The sequence below is a fragment of the Trichogramma pretiosum genome, unplaced genomic scaffold, assembly GCF_000599845.2.
Source record: "Trichogramma pretiosum strain Unisexual culture from Peru unplaced genomic scaffold, Tpre_2.0 scaffold139, whole genome shotgun sequence".
Taxonomy (NCBI): Eukaryota; Metazoa; Arthropoda; class Insecta; order Hymenoptera; family Trichogrammatidae; genus Trichogramma; species Trichogramma pretiosum.
The window spans coordinates 147,430-167,020 of record NW_019640810.1 but is presented as its reverse complement, the minus strand read 5'-3'; the positions used below and the strand labels follow the sequence as shown (position 1 = coordinate 167,020).

The 19,591-nt window shown below is 36.4% G+C and overlaps 1 protein-coding gene across 3 annotated transcripts in view; it reads right to left on the bottom strand.

The window, feature by feature from the left end:
• LOC106651002 (carbonic anhydrase-related protein 10) overlaps window positions 1–19,591 on the bottom strand; it is a 114,499-nt gene that overhangs the window by 3,635 nt on the left and 91,273 nt on the right. Inside the window, exons 1-3 of one of the 3 annotated variants that reach the window (XM_023461014.1) lie at window positions 6,057–6,459; window positions 4,883–4,969; window positions 4,419–4,777 (exon numbers count right to left, since the gene is read on the bottom strand). In XM_023461014.1, coding sequence (XP_023316782.1) covers window positions 4,419–4,777; window positions 4,883–4,969; window positions 6,057–6,111 — 501 coding nt within the window. In that variant the 5' untranslated portion in view covers window positions 6,112–6,459. Of the gene's footprint in view, window positions 1–4,418; window positions 4,778–4,882; window positions 4,970–6,056; window positions 6,460–6,687; window positions 6,784–18,399; window positions 18,592–19,591 lie in introns of those variants that run through there. The other 2 variants (XM_023461015.1, XM_014369327.2) reach the window with 2 other exon arrangements.

The following is a 19,591-nucleotide window of genomic DNA, read 5'->3' as shown; positions in this document are numbered from 1 at the left end:
AGTTATTTTTCTCTTGATACTTTCTTAATTCCTATCTGCTCTTTCTTCATCTCACTCATACTCATTTTCCCTCGTTAAAAGAAACCGTGTATTTTTGTGTGAACGACAAGTTTCACGAACTTCCTTTTTTTGCTCCACGTATTTGCTTTCTACTCCTTTCAACGCTCATACGCTCTTTCTATTTTCGCAATCCCTATTGTCCTATGGTGTTAAAGATCGTTCGGCGTTTACTTCTTTTCTTTGACAACTTTCTTCATCTCTCACTCAACATACGCAACTCATGTATTACATTTTCTTCGTAGCTCCTTCATTTCGTTCTTAAGCTTAAATTTAGTATGAATGATATAATTTTAACTATAATAAAACTACGCGAATTCGTAATCACATTGAGAAAATATTTTTTTTAATTTTTATTCAGAAGTCGATAGTCCGAAAACATTAGTTTGGCTCACGATATAACTTCAATAAAAATATTCAGTCCCTTATTATTATCGCAACAAATGCAAAAAATAAATATATTTCTGGAGGAATGGATGAGGCGGAGATGGCAAATAAATGATTATTTGGACACGAGAAAACTTCGGTGGAAAACACTAAGCACTTTATTTATTGCTTATGAATCACAAGAGGTGCACTGCGCACTCACAATCACTGTAGACAGTGATGAACAAAATATTAGTAATCTTAAGTATGAAAATAAGGTAAGCAAGCTCTTGTCGCAGCGGCAGCGCGAGAAGGAATGAACATGACCGAGTGCGCTACCGACACCAGGCAGGGGGCAGCAGACTCGCTTAAACAAAAAGATCAGTGGAAGCGTGAACACACACGGCTCGCTCGCGTATATGGCTACTAAGGCCATCTATTCGCCAACACTCCCTCCCGAGCCGGGTGTCTCGTGGTCACCATAATCTGAAACAAAATTAATTAATTTATTACTGGTTCTCTGAAATTTTATGCATCGATATTCTCTTTATTGTTAATTTTTAATTTCAAATATTTATGAGTATTATGAGGTAAAGGTTTGGTCATTATATCTGCTAAGTTTTCCTTAGAAGCTACCCAGTCTACTTTCACTCTGTTATCCTTAACGCATTGTTTAATGAAGTCTCCATGCGTAACAGACATCGGAACTTTTATTCCAGTCCTTTCTCTCTCTTCAATTATGCTCTGAATCTCTGTAGTGGGTAGATCAAAGCACTTTAATTTATGACTTCCTTCCATCTCTGTACAACTCTTAGCTGATCTGTTGTCGCATCGCAGCGTTACAGGATAGAAGGTTTTACCTATAATATCTCTAAGAGCTTTGTCCAAGGATATTATCTCTTGGCATGCTTCGCTTATCGCATAATACTCAGCTCCACATGTTGACGTATTTACGACACTTTGTTTCTTACTTCTCCAAGCCACAGTGTCTCCAAACATTTTGATAATGTATCCACTTGTAGCTTTGGAGCTTTCACAATCGCTAAAGCTCGAGTCAGTGAACACTTCCATATTTGATTCTTCAGCTCTATATACCAAGCCCTCGTTTATGGTTCCTCTGAGGTATCTGAAAATTCTCTTCACTTCGATCCAATCACCTTCAGTCGGAGCTATTTGTCTTCTAGACAGAAGATTTACGGCATATGCTATATCTGGCCTAGTCACGCCAGCCAAATAAAGCAAACTGCCAATAGCTTCTCTGTAAGGTCCTCTGAATGGTTTAGAAAGTTCTTGCATTTTGTTCGGATTTTTCCGTTCAATCTTTTTAACTTGCCTGGTTACCATAGGGGTATCTTGAGGCTTAGACTCTGTCATTGCAAATCTTTCCAAGATTCTCTTGATGTACTCTGATTGCTTCAGGACTACAGTACGTGTATCTCTATTTCTGCTTATTTCCATCCCGAGATACATTTTAGGCTCTCCCAAGTCTTTCATTCTGAATTTTCTGCACAAACTATCTCTTATTTCAATCAATTTATCGTGACAGTTACTAGCGAGTATTATGTCATCGACATAAAGGACCAATACTACAACTTTTCCTTGATATATCCAAGTATATAGGCAAGGCTCATTTATGTCGTTTTCAAGTCCAAGCTCGGTAGCTACCTCTGAAAACTTCTCGTTCCATCTCTTTGGACTTACTTTTAAACCGTATAAAGCTTTGTTCAATTTGCATACATGTTTTTCTCTGAATTTATCGTCTGTGCTTACGCCATCGGGAATCTCCATGTATACTGTATTTTCCAGTGTGCCATTCAAGAAAGCTGTCTTTACATCAAGCTGTATAGCTTCGAAATCATACTTATTTATGATGGCCAAAACTGATCTTATGACTGTCATCCTCGATACCGGAGCATACGTTTCTCTGAGCTCGTAGTCATTATTGTCCTTGAAGCCTCTGACTACAAGTCTCGCTTTGTAAGTTTTCTCATTGTCTAGCGAGGTCTTTCTCTTAAATACCCATCTGGAATCAATGATATTTTCTCTTGAAGGTCTCTCGATAATGTCCCACACTTGATTTTCTTTCATTGAGGACAGTTCTTCGTTGATGGCACGTCGCCAGTTCATTGACTCTTCAGATTTCATGGCTTCTCTGTATGTCGTTGGATCTTTGTATGTCTCTGCTATACTCCTGTATGTGAAGAACTCTTCTGATTCATTACTTTCCTTTTCTTCACAAACTTGATAAACAAAGTTTGGATCCCTCTTAGGATTGGACTTTGCTGTTCTCTTGGGGAGTATTCTTACTGGCATTTCAATTTTTCTTTTAACTGGCAGCTTCGGGCTAGGTATCTCTGAAAGAATGTCTGTCTCTGCAATTTTGTTCTCAATTTTCTCATCCTCTTCAGTTTTATCGGTTTCTATCTCTGCTTCATTTTGTTCTCTGATTTTCTTGCTTTCTTTTGTATTCCCGTATATTATTTTTTCGTTGAATCGAACATGTCTCGAAATTAAGAATCTGTTATGGTTTGGTTGCCACAACAGAAAACCGTTCGACTTATATCCTACCAGGATTGCTGCGGCTGCTTTCTCGCCAAACTTTTTAGTATTTGTAAGAATTTTTGCGTATGCCACACAGCCGAATCTCTTAATTTGGTCAATATTATTTTTGATTTTAGGATTTATCAGTGAGATAGGAGTTTTGAAACCGTTGCTCTTATGAGGAGTTCTGTTGTAGATATATGTCGCAGCGTCGGCTGCCAGGCTCCACATTGTATCGGGTAAGCCTGAGTCGATCATCAGTGCTCCGATTTTATTTTGTATGGTTTTGTTAAAACGTTCGGCAGTGCCGTTCAGCTGAGGGGTATGTGGGGGAGCGAAATCAAAAGTAATTTTCTCTGAATCGATTATCTCTGAAAATTTGCCCCCTGTAAACTCTGTACCGTTATCAGTTCTCAGAAAACAAACCTTTTCGTTTTTGCCTATCAGGTTTCTCGTGTGTATTAGGAAATTCTCTAAACAGTTTCCCGACTCTGATTTATTACTTACGCTGTATACTCTGGCGTATCTGGAAAAATCGTCGATAAGTACGACTGCGTATCTGTTTCTGTCTGGAAATGAAGTTGGACTTATTGGTCCCATTGTGTCTGCGTGAATAGTATGCAGAGGTCTATCTGATCTCGTTCTACTATTTTTGAATGGAATTCGTTCCATCTTTGCTCGTATGCAGATATCGCAGTCAGAGATTTCTTCTCCAAACTTTGCATCTCTGAGAAGGTCGCATTGTTTTTGTAGTTTTACTAGGTAATCTCTAGAAGCGTGACCTAATCGCCTATGCCAGAGCATACCCGCGCTATCGTGTTCAATTTTTGCTGGTTTGGGGAATTTCCAAGTGAGGTTCTCGATTTCGGTATCAGGAACTTCTACATTTAGATCGGTTGTTTTTCTCTGTATACCTGTATCTGTCTCTTTAAGCTCTGGATTCTCCCTCCCAAGCTCTGAAATCTGTGCATTTTCAGAAGCTTGCACATACTCAATATCCGTTAGTTGTGCCGAGAAATCGTACCGTTTCTTGGTGTTATCAGAGCTGTCTGATAAATCAAAGGTTACAATCCAGTTTGGTTCGCAATATACACCTTTTATATGTACTTCTCCGGTCTCTTTATCGAAAATTTTTAGAGCTTTGTTGTCCAAAAATACGCCAAAACCGGCGTCCGCGAATTTTCTTAAGGATAAAAGATTGTCGGCAATATTACTCGCAGCTAAAATATTCCAAAGAATTATCTCTTTATTGTTCTCTGTCATGAAAGTCAAATTTCCCATCCCATCTATTTTGATGTTAGCGGATTTATTTTTATTTGCACTCTTAATTTCTCCTAATTTTGTCTCTGTAAAATTTTCAAGTATCTCTTTTTCTCTGACTATGTGTTCAGTTGCGCCCGAGTCCGCAATGAAACGAATGTTATTATCATTATTTTGTGGGACAAATGACTTACCTGCTTGATTTGCTTTCGGACGTTTAGCATAGGGTGCGAATCTCTTACCTCTGAAGTTACTATTACCTTCGATTTAGAGAATTCGCCCCTTTCTTGATCCATCTCCTTCTGTCTATGCTCCAAAATGACATTTTCGAGTGTGCTGGAGATTTTGTTCAGCTTCTCGACAATGGCCTCTTGGGCGGCTTTGGCAGCCAGCTGCAGCTCTCGGTTCTCCTTTTGCTGTTGCACCAGGGAGTCGAGTAGAAGCTGATTGTTGGTTGCAACATCGAGTTGACTTTGGAGCAGAAATTCTTGGCGAAGAGAACTTTGCCTCATTTCGTTGCACCATAGGGCCTCTTCTCTGTCTTCATCGGTCTCTGTAGATAAGTGATAATTAAGATGAATTTCCATTATTTTATTTTTCTCTGTGACTGCTACATCAATATTGTAGTTATCACTCATGGTACCATATTCATAATTACCCTCTGTAGTTCTCACATCAGGTGAAAAGGTGACCTGCTTTTTGGGTGAGTTCTTCTCTGAATTTTTCTTCTCTGAGTCTCTCATCTCTGAAAAAAAATTAGTTTTTAAATTAGTATGTTTGCACAGCAAATCAACTTATTTAATTTTAGCGTAGTGTTCAATGCACTCCACAGTAGTGCGACCCCGAGCGTGTACACTCCCTCCCAAACCGATATACTGCACTGCCGTATATCGTTACTCATGGATTGGAGATGGCCAATTGCACACGAACGGTGACACAAAACCAAAGAGTACACTTAAAACTGTGTGACAGTCCACACTATATATGTTTACCGAATGCTGCGTAGATTTTTACGATTTATTTCGACTCAAATTTATCGGATCGTCGGAAAAAAATTTCTCTGAAAAAATTCTCTTTTAGTATTTTTAATTTCTCGGAAATGATGAGAGAAAAAAAATATTCACTACGAGCTTTGGTATATGTGCTTAAACACTAATCGCTATTTTGGAAATTAATATCACTTTGAAAAAAAAGTAACGTTATTGGCATTCATTTGCACCAATTACGTCATCAAAATCTCGATCGTATTTTTGCGTATCTAATCCGAGCGCGCATACAGTCCCTATGCACACAAAGACGTCTGCTCAGATGGAGAGAGACAGGCATATATCCGTGCTTCTCTTTCGCACGCGCGAGAGTCACAATATGGCGGCGCGACGCACGCAAGGAAGGCGCACGGTGAGAGAGAAGGAGAGGTAGACGACCACTGCGTCGCGCTCACTTGTCTCACGTGACCAACCGTCTCTTGCTGCGCACGTGTGCTGGCACCGGAAGAGACTTGTCAAAGCACGTTCGACTTTGTCTTTCTTGTAAGCATAAGCCTTGATTTTTGCACAGCAAAAAAAAAGCCGTTGGTACACTGATTTTAATATGCGCGCACTACCTATGGATTTTCGTGACTCTAAGCGGATGATATATTTTTTATTTTTACCTCGGAAAAGAAGAAGAAAAAAAAATCGTAATCTCCTAAACAATTCTCGTAATCTCTAAAACCAATTTGCACTCGCGTAGTGTATTCAGCACTCCCGTAGATATAAAGAGTAAAGAAAAAACACGTTTTTTTTTTTTTTTTTCAATGCGCGAGCCTCTGTAGTAATCTCTATTTCACTTACTCTCTGAAGATTTTCTCGAGTTCTCCTTGTCCTTATCAGCGTGCTGGGCGTCCATAACCTGGAGGAATGGATGAGGCGGAGATGGCAAATAAATGATTATTTGGACACGAGAAAACTTCGGTGGAAAACACTAAGCACTTTATTTATTGCTTATGAATCACAAGAGGTGCACTGCGCACTCACAATCACTGTAGACAGTGATGAACAAAATATTAGTAATCTTAAGTATGAAAATAAGGTAAGCAAGCTCTTGTCGCAGCGGCAGCGCGAGAAGGAATGAACATGACCGAGTGCGCTACCGACACCAGGCAGGGGGCAGCAGACTCGCTTAAACAAAAAGATCAGTGGAAGCGTGAACACACACGGCTCGCTCGCGTATATGGCTACTAAGGCCATCTATTCGCCAACAATTTCAAAGCTTTTATTTGCAAATAAAATCAAAATCTATTTTTTATAAACTAATTATATTTAATTATTATAATGAATTATAATGATAAAAATTATTGAAACGAATAAATAAAATAAGAGAAGAAATTATTTTCTTTTCTCATAATCAAACAAAGGCTTTGCTACCCAATGTGTATGGATTTCAGATAAATTTATCAAAGGTTTGATAAGACTCAATATTTACCTGAACCATCAAAGAAATGGCGACCAATCCTTGACTTTTATGCTGTGCTTCACTCATGTTATGATACAACTCTGCATTAAACCCATAAATTTGAATCTACAATCAAAAAAACAAAACAATTCTATTATTACGATTAAGACCTTAAGTTTTTCTATTTTTGTTTAAATTTCGTTCTGAATAGTCAGACGCGAAATTCGTAAAAACAAAGAATACAGTGAATTGGTTTTTAGTTTAACATTTAATGAAAAATTTGAACATTAAATCATAAAAAAGATATTATAACAGCTCAAAGAAGATGAACCTGAATGCCCTCTGCACAGTAAAATTATTCCTAAGTGTTGGAATTTAACACTCCAGAAGACGTTGATTGTTTTCATTTATGTTCATAATGCAAAATAGACCTTGTCATTATTAAATTCAATCACTTAAGATTTTACAAAACTTTAAAACAAATTATCAATGCTCACCTAAATGAATAAACTTGAAAATAATTTATATTGAGATGATAGAGGGATGTTGAACGTTAAACTACATTGCTTAAAAAACGTAAATTTAATACTGATTTCATGTGAAATGAGACATCGAAACTGTCAACTTAAACCGATACTGTTTTTTATTTTAGATACTTTTACATGAAATCTTAAAAGTAAAAAATTAATGTATATTAGTACTAATTGATTTTTGTACCTAAACTGCAAAAAAATGTATGAAAATGTAATTACATACATTATTTTAAATGCAAAAATGAATCAACAGATATGATTGTATGATTAAATTTAGATATTTTAGTTGAAAAATTGTAGTTTTCGTGCAAATTGAAACGAAAAGGTAGTCAAACCGCTAGATGGCGAATACTCCAATTTAAAAATCTACAAGTGGCTAAGTAAAATAATTCTATAAATAAAGTACGATTTTAAACATACAATTATTTAAACATAAATTACAATTATGAAATACAAGATTGGTTATAGCAAATTAATGTCCTACGCCGTGAAAAACAGAAAAGCCTCAGGGCACGTGAAATAAGTGGCCAAGGGGAAGCCGAGGTCGATTAGCAAACCCATGTTTTTACATCAAATTAAAAGTGAAGAAAAATCGTTTTCTATTCTTACATTAATTTAAATATTTTTAACAGTGCCGCACCGAGTAAATATAACATTTTTCTATGCCAATAATCACAAACCAAATCAAATTTTTGAATATTGGCTCACGGATATAAAATACTGATGTTTCATAAAGCCATCACACTTTAAATATAAATAATACTTTCCAATAAGAAATCATGAATAGGATTATTTTCATAGTTAAGCTTCAAAAGCGTTAAATTAACTTTGAAGACCATGAAAGATTTCAAGTATGAAATTAGTGTTGAACGAAACTCACTGTTGTAAAACGTATGTATGATCTAAATTTAATCTCAATCTAGCTCCTGTTCACATTGTCTCTCTTTGCGAAGAGGAAATCAACGAGCGGAAGAGACGAGGAAGCTGGGAGGGGGTGAGGAAAAGAAACGATCTGTTGAGAACAGGCAACAGCTTATAAGGGACCCGAGGATAGTTTGGTTTGTGTGCGATTGGCATCGAACCGATCGTTATCCTGTCAGCCACAAGATTTATCGTTGTAGAAAGATATCCGATCGAGAAAGAAGACGTCCTTCTCCTCGTAACTCTGACCTGGTTGCCGGAGATTGTACGGCAGTGATTCGCAGCTTCATCTCTCTCTCTCTCTCTCTCTCTCTCTCTTTCTCTGCTTTTAGTCTCGGATTCAAATGAAAAAAACATGTACTGGAGACTTATTTATATTGTGGTTTTATTTTCCTACTTTCTTATCTATAATAAGTTTATGACCAAGATATAAAATATCTTACGAAAGTATGCTTATAAATAAATGAACAAACTCGACGAAGCAAAATGAACCCGAGTTTCTACTGCCAAACATTCTATTATCATAGTACGATATAGTTTTTGCGTTAAAAGTCAGAGTCAAGTTACCGCCTTTTAAAATATTCAGGAACACAAACATTAGGATCTGTATAATTGTTTGAGTAAAAGTACTAACGCTCGGATCAAAGTGAGTCTCCTGCTCAGAAATACATGTATCAGAAAGCTCAGAAGGTCCTTTTACTTGAATCTCTTTCTGGTCCTTTTGCACGGTTGAACACGAACGTATATCTTATTACTATATAGTAGAGAGGATGTGGTTCGCTTGCTCCCCAAAATTTCCACCTGCTTCCCCACAATTTTTTCAAAAATGTGAAATTCACGTGATTTTTACATGATTTTCGGTGTTTTTCCCCGTATAAATTATTACTGTTCCCCAAAAATTCCACTGCTCCCCACTGCTCCCCCACTGCTCCTCCACTGCTCCTCCACCGTAAATCCACCGGATATGTGACAGGTATTTTATAACAATAACGTATATCACGTATAATAATACAAAGGTACTTTTATACATAGGTACTTTTATAATAAACAACAAAAAATTTCCAAGAAATCAAAAAAAAATCATGTCGTGATACGATCAGTCCAGGAGCGGGCTACCTTCCCGTAAGACACTATAGGTAAATGATTAGAATAAGGTGTTATCGATGGGTTTTGACTCGCTGAACCCAAATTTGGTAATTAATGTTGGCTGCAAGTGGTACCATGTGCTTAAAAACCCATTTGTTTAAAAAAATTACTAAAATGGTCGAATATGGATTTTTAAACATCATATTCGTATTCTAAGAAAATTTTTAAGAAAAAAATGTCCCTTGTGATTTTTCTCTAAAATGCATATTTATCGTTAGGTAATCCGTAGAAATCTTGAAAAAAAAACTACAAGACTTTGCATAGAGATGTCCGAAGAATAATAAAAAGCGCTCACATCATCGAAAATATTGTTTTTCATGTTATTACACGCAATCGAGTATCACGAAATTAGCGTTTTTCTCATTTTCATTGGCTTATAACTCGATAAATATGCATTTTAGAGAAAAATCACAAAGAACATTTTTCTCAAAAAATTTTTGGTACAGTATTCGACCATTTTGGTAATTTAATTAAACAAATGGATTTTTGACGATATGGTACCACTCAGAGCTAAAATTAACCACCAAATTCGTGCGTCAAAATTGATCGATAACACCTTATTCTAACCATTCACCTACAGTTTTTTACGGGAAGGTAGCCAGCTCCCGGACTAGATAAATATAGCCAAAAATGTATTTTCCTACAGACTATTTTTTTTTAATTTTTCATCAATAAATTACTTGACCGTTTNATATATATATATATATATTTATATCATATACACATTACACGTGTAACATTAAAATTAATTATTTGGACAGTATAGCTTGAAGCAAGTGAAGCGTGTTGTAGTGCGCATCTCTGCTGCAGTGTGCCTTAATATAGTTGGCATTTAACAGAAGGAGCCATAGTGAGAGAGAGAGAGAGAGAGAGGAGCACACGATGCCTTGTGCCGCAGCCAGTCAACTATAGGGATTAAAGTCATATATCTATCACCACAGAGAATAGGGCATTGTATGCCTCGCAAATCGCGATAGCTCGGGCGGGCAGCATCGTGTATTTTGGAGGGACGGCCTATGTGTGTATGTATGTGTGTGTGTGTGTGTGTGTGTGTGTACTGTGCAGTGGCAGGCACGAGGCTCTCTAGGTGTTTAGGAAGACAATGCTTGCGGCACTTACTCACGGACATGCCGATTTCATGCCGACGTGCTAAGAAAATAGTATGAGATAGAATTAATTATATGCTAAATGCCGATGGCATTTCTCAGGTGGCATCATCGAGCAGCTATTGATGGCCTTCGTGAATCATGTATTGTATTTCCTTCATTAATATAGATCTATAAGTATATCCTGAGGAAAACCATCTTTGACTCATCACTGTCATCAGTTTTGATCACAAGATGACAAGCACTCAGTCTTACAAATTTAATTTTTCGATTAATATTCTATTTGGTTAGGTTTGTTACTTTAATGATTATATGATACGATACAAATGCAGTTCACTCCAAGACTTCCTAAAACTTCCTCGTTATGTCATCGACTATATTTAATTGAATAAATGCTTCAATTAAAAGTGCAGCTACTAAATAGCATAACAAGTCGGAAAGTTTAATAAAGTAAGGATTGGCTTAGGTGTGTAGCACAAAGTTGAATGACAAGTATTCGATGTCTGATTCATATCCGAAGAGAGTCAGAAAAATCAAGAAATTCCCACTCGCAATGATTCTTCTCCTCGTGGCAGAATCGAAAAACTTAGTTAATATAACTTCTGCGCTAGGTGCGAGCATGATTTTTTTAATGGAAAAACATATTCAAGAAAAATGATAAAGATGGACGGTTAAAAAAGAGTACGCTCGATCGAAAGTTAAAAAAACTATGTTACCAAAAACGCAATTGCAAAAAGTACAAAGGCTGTGTGTATAGGAACTGTCGAATCAAGTGACTATGGGCGGGCTTGCAGCTGATTAAACGTGAATCACAAGTTTGGAAAAACTGTCATATAGAGCCTGGAGGCGGCGGCGGTAGTCGTTTAAAAATCGGCGTGCAGCAGTTCATAAGAGGTTCGTTTGAAAAGGCTCGTCATCGTTGGTGCGGCTGAAGTTGGTGCGCACAAGCAGATTCTACATGTTCACTGCACACGAACAGAGAGAGAGAGAGCTAGGGAAGCGAGCAGCAACGGCAGAGCTTTAATCTCCAGCGGAAGTAAGAGGCACTTGTCATCATTGCGCGCGTCAGACAATCACGACATCACGAGAGTCGTTCAACTACAAACGACCATTACAATTACGGCGCGAGGTTCTCTCCCCCCCCTCGTACCCCCAGCTCCCAACCATTTCCGCCCTGCAGGTACACTTCAACCACTGCTGCTGCCGCCGCCGCCGCCGCCGCCGAAGCTCCACCTCGGTTTCTGTAAATTAAGCGAATTATTCATCGTGTGTATATGCAGGAGAGCAGCTCGTGTGCGAGCCACCATCTCCAAGCTACGTGTCTCCTCCTTCGAGATGTACATGCCTGTGCAAGTCTTTTCCAATAATTGTTTACACAATTAATGAAATTTTAAATATCGATTTTCATTGAAAATGCTACGTCAAACTGTACGCGTGCAAGGCCGACCATACATGGCAAAAGTTTAATCTCAATAGAGAATACGCCGCTGCCAGACTCGAGCTTGAGTTACATATTAATAATGAAATATCGTAATTCATTACGAGGAGCGCAAAGAGAAAACACACGAGTGAAGAAGAGTACAGAGCCGAAGGAGAGAGGTTGGTTGGCTGGTTTGGTCGGTTGCATCGCGACCCGCGCGTTGAGGCAAGTTTCCACCGCAGATTTGTGAGCTTTATTGTTTAGCGTGGCCGCGCTCTACTACTACTACTACTACTTGCCCGGGCATTCAAGCAATCTGACTCTCTCTGGCTGGCTGGCTGGCGAGAGAACCCGAGAGAAGGTGCAGCGCAGCACATAGCAGCAGCATCCTTTAGTAAGCTTAGTACACTGAAATTCCCTTGTGCAAACTATCTAGTTAAACTATTCACGAGAAGTGTCCGCGCGCACCTGCACTTGCCTAATAGTAGCCACCGACCCCCCATCGTCATCTCTTAAATATTCTCCCATTCTTTCCCACCCTCCGGCCGCCGCCACCGCCTGATCTCTCTATCAAAATTCCCAGCGAGTAAACGAAAATTCGACCCGAATATTATCGGTATACTCCTTCCTAGTCAATTTTATGATTTTATTATATCGAATGTGTTCGAGTTATTTCTTCGATTCAAGTTATTTCTTCGTTTCGCAAGTAGAGGATCGATGGAAATATAATTTTAACACTCTTGTATTAGTTAATAATTTGACTGGTCTTGAAAAATAGTGCAATCGAACAAGAAGTCGCCCCGAAAGTTTTAATAAAGCGTAGTTATATTAAAAATTCAAAGCTTACCTCAGGAAAGGAGAAGAAAGAAGGTCATGAATTATACATTTCCGTGGGATTGTCGAGAACTTGCTAGGAAAATTCGTCTTAGTTCCGGATGCTTGTAAAAGTAGAGACTTGGAAATGATGGAATGAATGAGAAAGAAGAATCGAGATGGTATGCACGAAGATAAGACACGAGAGAGAAAAGCCCGCTAGAAAGAGTGCTGGTAAGTATAAGCGAGTGAGAGAGTGAAAGAGAGAGAAGGAACGAAAGAAAGCAAGTGAGAATTTTAAGGGACGTCAGGTTGCGAGATTTATGGAGCTCTCGTTAGATTTATAAGAGCTCGTTAATGGGCACTCGCACATCGAAATGAGCAGAGTAGGCACCTAAGGCGGCAGCTGTAACTTTTCGGCGTTTCTGCCGGTGTGTAAACGCATCAATATATACTTATAACCAGAAAATATTTTATATCTATGCCAAAATATTGCCGATTGCACAATAATGTACTTGAAACAATTTTTCAAGTATCAACGTTTTTTATAATTATACCTGGAAACCATTTTAAGGTTTAGATAAGTAACCTTTTCATTTTGATAAGAATATACCACAATAGATTACAGTGAAGATTTTTTTCGGAACGATTCAAAAGAAAAAGCTCTAAGGTATTGAACAAAGATTGAAAGGTAATAGCTTTCTCCAGACAAATATTAATTGTTACCATCTTATTGATGTGAAACATCTATATTCTTTTATTTTTTGATTTTTTTTCAAAGGAATTATATTTATAGCAAAATGATTATTGTTCATTAGGGAGATATATAACGTAATTTCTTCAATTGGAATTGCTTTTCTTAGTTTTGACTTATTATAATTTGCAAATATTATAATATTTAATTTACCCACTGTGATGTGTAGCTTGATTAGAAAAAATTTAATCGTAAACGAAATTCTGAGTAAGTAATATGGAATCCAGTAGTTTATTTAACTGTGCTATCAGATGAACTTTTTTTTATTAAAACGAGAGTATAAAAAGAGCATAAAATTGAATCTTGATTGAAATTATTTCAAAGTGAAACAAAACCCCTGTGATGTGTCGCATAATGAAAATTATTATAGAATAATTGAATAAACACCCTATTTTAAACATTTTCAATACCTAAGATTGCTCAGAAAAAATCCAGTAAGAGTTTATACTTCTGTGCGTCTAATGGTTTTACTTTAGGCCGGTATACTTCAAGAATATCAGGAGAATTATAAAAATGAACTCAATGCCAACTTGGAGATTGAATTTGAATGTGATGATTTAAAGTCAAAAAAAAATGAAAACAAAAACTGCGGAGAGTGAACGAAGACATGAATTTTGATGGGAATTCGCTGCACAAAATGAAAAAGGAACTGTTAGGATAGTTATTTACACTAAAAAATTTTCTGAAAGTTCACATCGATTCGAAGAATAATGGAATATATAATATTACACATACACGTGATATATAAGGAAAAGCGTTTATACAAATAAGTCATCTTCAAACTCACATTAATATGGTGCTTAATGATGTCCTATATACATGCAATACACGTTGGAAAACATTTACAAGACAGAATTATTTCCAAATTTATATTCATTTGATGGCAATTTTGTGAAAAGACTTTTATACACAAAATTCATCTCAAAATACACATTAATACGCTGCACAATGATATCACAACTATCATGTAAAGTACGCGGAAAATTTTCTTGGAAGAGTATTCTTTAAAACCGCATCGATGTAGTATTGGTGTCAAACATACATGCGATGTATGTGGAAAAAAATTGAAGCATCAATCTGTTATCAGTAGGCATGTCAAATTATTGAATGATTGTATTACCCACACACGCGAGACTCGTGGAAAGTTTTTCGGACACATAAAGAGTCTCAAAGCCTACCACTTACAAGGAGACCACATAAGATGAGGGTCACTAAATGTCTTGAAATTTTTTTTGGGTCTATTGGCACATATTAATGAAGTTCTCTATCGTTAATTTAATCCAATTCTTTTCCTTCTTCTATTCTATGTTATTTTTGAGGTAATTTTTTATTATTTCTATGTATAATATACGTTCTGAAAAATATTGTGACATTATTTCCTCTAGACCTCGTTTGCTTAAAAGTTTTAAATAAATTAATTTTTGTTCACGATGAATTCATTAAAATATCCACTTCTGAATAATAAAAATATTGAAGGCATTTTGGGTAACCAAAAATTTAATTTGTGTTCCCTGAGCCCCATTATAATATTAGACTTATATTTCTTTCTACAATAAGGCTAAAATTATTCTTTGGACTGCTAGAAATAAAAAAATAACGACGATTCAAAATTACTACTATGTCAACCTGTTTATATAGTCTCAACGCCTGAATATTTGCACACAAAAAATCTACGCAGTGATATTATGGGATCTTTAAGATGCAATGAGAGTACTTATATAAATACAAGATCACCCTTCAGAGGCATTGATGCTGTACACTTCATCATCCGAGATCTTGAGTAGGCTTTGCTTTGGATCAAAGCGAACTATTTCTACTTGAAACTCCTCGCAGCACTTACTCCTGACCCTATCATTCCTCGATGCTCTATGCATATAATAGGACCATTTTGTCCGCTCAGATTCTCTTGAGATCTGAGCAGTAGAGAGACAAGTACCTGGTGCACATATCGTGGTGTGCTACTTTACAGAGCAATATCGTGCTCATGATAATGCGACCATATTTACACATCTAAAACGTTCGGCTATGATAATATAAATCAATTTATTTATAAAGTAAAAATTAATATATTTTGAATGTTTATAACATCATTTGTCTATAATATAATATAGTTTAAACGTATATAAATGAATGAACAATAAAAACGATTTCAAGTACTCATATTTTGCATTCCTTCATTTTAAGAGGAAAATATGGAAAAAAAAAATAAATAAATAAAAAAGTAGGTAAATTTAAAGTTTATTGGCCGGATGTGGTAGCTAAATAAACTGCATTTACAGGTTCGCATGTAAGCACGTGAATTTCAGTTAGAGGTGAACGCATAACTCTGCGATGCGATGCATGCAAATGCGCGGTTGCTCGTGAAATGTGGAAATCGAAGTTATCACTTGAGAGTCGTAGGCCAAGAATCGAGAGAGAAAGAGAGAGGAACAAGTCAAGCAATTCTACGTGAGTAGCTTAGCTGATTTTGCTCTATCATTCATCAGGTCATGCTAGGAATCAAACATGACTTCAATCGATGCTTAATCGCGATTCTCGTACGTCTATGTCCGTTATGGCCTGGACATGCTCGAAGCTGCGACAAAAAGCCGTACAATCATCTTGAACGTGCAATTTTGGAGTTTTCTCTTTGATTTACTGTACAGAGTTCGAAAATTCGTATTTAATAATCGTATAAGTATGCTAATGTAATCAGATGCAGTAATCATTGAAGTTTCGTTACATCTGGATTTGTATGCGGAGCACACACAATTTCAAAATTTTTTGTAATTCATGTCAAAAATATCTGTGGTTGAGGCTTAGAATTTTTTATTTAATCGTGCGCACGTATGTCACCGATCTTGACGCGCTTTAGGTACGTTATAGTGCACGGTAAAAATGCCCCAAAACCAAAATTTAGATTTTATTATCTTTCAAATGTCTTCAGAATTTCGCATTAATTTTTGTTATGTTCTAGACTTACGTTAGCTAGGAAGCCTCATTCAAAAAAAGTATTTTAAAATTTTTTTACTGGTACCACCGGGTTCCAGGAACTTTTTTTGTTAAAAATAGCGTTTTTCGGCTTTAGACGCTATCGCCTTCAATTAAAAAATCTGAAAAAATTTGAGATTATGTATTTTGATGAACAAAATAAGTGAAAAAAAATTTCAGGCTTTGTTTTGCAATGACTTTACCTGAAGGCCTGAAGCACTTAAAAAATCTGAAAAAATTCAGTGTTTAGGATTGTTGAAAAGTACCTTTAGAAATTTTTTCAGATTTTTTAATTACTTCAGGGCTTCGGAATAAATATAAATAGAAGGTAGACTTTTATAGCGGTGGTGGGGGGTAGGAGAGGGAAGAAGTTCTAAAATTTTGGTTTTCGGACCTTTTTGTCGTGTACCTAAAGCGCGTCAAGATCGGTGACTTTCGTGCGCACGATTATTTATAAAATTCTCAGCCTTATCCCTATAAATTTAAAAATCCTTGAATGATGTACACAAAGTAAGTCCGTGAAAATTGAAACTGTTCAATTTAATTTTTCATTTATTCTAAAATTAATAATAATCACTACATTATTTTCAAAAAACAATAAGTAAATATTTGTCTATAGAAATTGTTTAAATTTTTTCAAAAAGCTTAGTTTAAAAAAAAGCTCAGTATTAACTAACAATCTACACCATGCGTGAGTATATTTTATCCATTGGAACGTGGAATTCTATGGTGGAACATAAACTCCGGAACAAAATCATCGCAACAAACATTTTCATTAAAATTTTGTTTATTTCTGAAACTCATTCAATTTTGAACTTATGTGACGATTTTTTTTTGTTTTTGTGGGAAACTTTCTATATAATTCCAGGTAATATATTTTGAATAAGTACCACCTTTAATTACTGAAAAAATTGATCGTCTAAACGTGTAGTTTAGACACGCCACAACCTAAAGTAACGTTTTATACTCCCGCTGTGCGAAATCAAAATATTATTTTAGGCTGGAGGATTCACAAAAAAATTTATTTTCACTTATGTATAGTGCAAAAGAAAATCTCAGAGCACGTGATTATCAGTCTCGGCCGATAAATTTCACGTGCTCTGAGACTTTCCAGTTTTCCACTCTCCTACTCAAAGTAGTCAAAAAATGCTTCGACATGAGGTTTTTGATTTTCCTTTTTAGCTTAGTCTGCGAGATTTCCAGGGGTATATTTCATAATTTTGTTGTCTTAGTAGGAAGATATTTAAGTACAAATTTGCTTCAGAATCGTATTATGTATCGAACTCGGTCTCACTCGATTCTCTACATAACACGCGCATTGCTGCTGCTTACCCGCCATCTGTTCGGTGGCAGTGGCTGATGTTTATATTGTTCAGTGCTTGAAAACCAAGTAAGTTTATCAATTATTCAAAGCAGTGTTTGTTTGTTATTTTTTTACTGCATGATTCGTGCCCGGGACTTTGAAGTGAAAACATAAAGTTGTGAAGACCCAGTGGCGAGTCACTGTTTCACAGTGACGCAGTCTTTCGTGATGTGGTATTTTCATTTTTTTCAGTGTTGAATAAAATTGAAAAACAAACATCGTGTTACAGGTAGGGTTTCCCGCTTTCTCCTGGGTTCTAAATTAATGGAAATTAATTTTTTTTATGAGTATATTTAGATATCTACATTAGAAAATGTATACGTTTAACTTTGGGGAATAAGGGTTTTGGTTCTCTAATTTCCGCAAAAAATTCAATCAATGTCTTGATGTCGATCAGCATACTTGCAGTATTTTTTAATATCAAGGGTAATATAATTTTTCTAATTTTTTATTCGAATGAAAAATTTTAATCAAGTAGGATTTTCTATTTTCCAATTTATAAGCAAACGATCATTTGAAGTAAAAAACCTTAAATTGGCCATTCATTACTGATACCTTATCGAAAACAAAGTTATCTATTATACATATAGCAAATAATAATTATAAAACGTGAGAAGCTAAAATTCAACTAAAATTGAAACGCTATTACTGAAGCTATAGCAAGTTACATCGAAGTAAAAATTAATAGACAATTCAAAATTTTATTTTTATCATACCTCAGCTGGAAAAGCGTAGTTGTTGACACGATGTTCAGAGCCGTGATTATCATCTTGACCGTAGTGGATATAAATTTCTTCAAATTGATAGTGGTAGGCCAAAGGTCCTCCCGTTATATTTACTCTTACTTTCAAATCTTTATCAGCCCGAAATACCAGAAATTGTCCAGTGTTGTGCAAATAACCTGATACCTGTAAAAAAGTATAAAAGTTTATAAAAGTAATAAAACATTAACAGAGAAACTCGATTTCCGTAGGGCCAACATCTAAATCTCCGGGACATTTTTCAAGAGAAAGAAATTGATTGACTTCTTACGGTTTCTGCACTGGACACTTATGGACGTAAGTACAAGTATCAAGAAAACCGATTCATCGAAGCTGTGGTTAAGACCGGCTATAAAGACAACCCCGACGTTGATAAAAACGGCAAGCCACTGTTGCGTCACATCACTACATTATACGGATAGAGGTGCTGATTACATTTGCAGCATCATCATCCCAAAACATTTCAAAATATCCCACGTAAATTACACCGATGAATCCAACCTCACGCACTTTCACGCGGCCTATGAGCATGAATGTTACGATATTGTGGAGAAATTCCTCGAGCTCGAACCCTCCTCTAGAATCAGCTGACCATTCTACACACGGCTCTGAACTGGAAAAGCAAATACTTGGTCAAATTGCTGCTGAGAAATGGTTTGATCCGAATTAAGCTATCAACGATGGATTGACCCCTCTGCACATTATTTACAAGAGAGGCGCCGATGGTGGTTTGTTGGAGCTATTTTTCCATACCAACGATAAAAAGCATCAGCAACTGCAGGTCAATGTTCGGGACAATTTAGGCCGGACATCGCTACAATGGGCAGTTGCTTTATTCTTAACGAATTCTGTCGACGTACCCTGTCAATGAAGGATTAATTTAAAATTCAATACGATGAAAATTTTAAGTTGAGACTAACGACAGACATTTTGATGATCGTCGATTGTTTTGAGAATAGAGGATATAATTTAGAGCTGAGCTACGCCCTGATGATTATGAAATTGTCTGCTGTTAACGGATTTTTCGAGAATTCATTCAAACTTGACGATTGTTGGTATGATCATGACGAGATGTTCGAAGAAAAAGCGAAAAACATAATGATGAGACGGTATTGGAGGTTCTACTCACTGATTCGGTTACGACCCG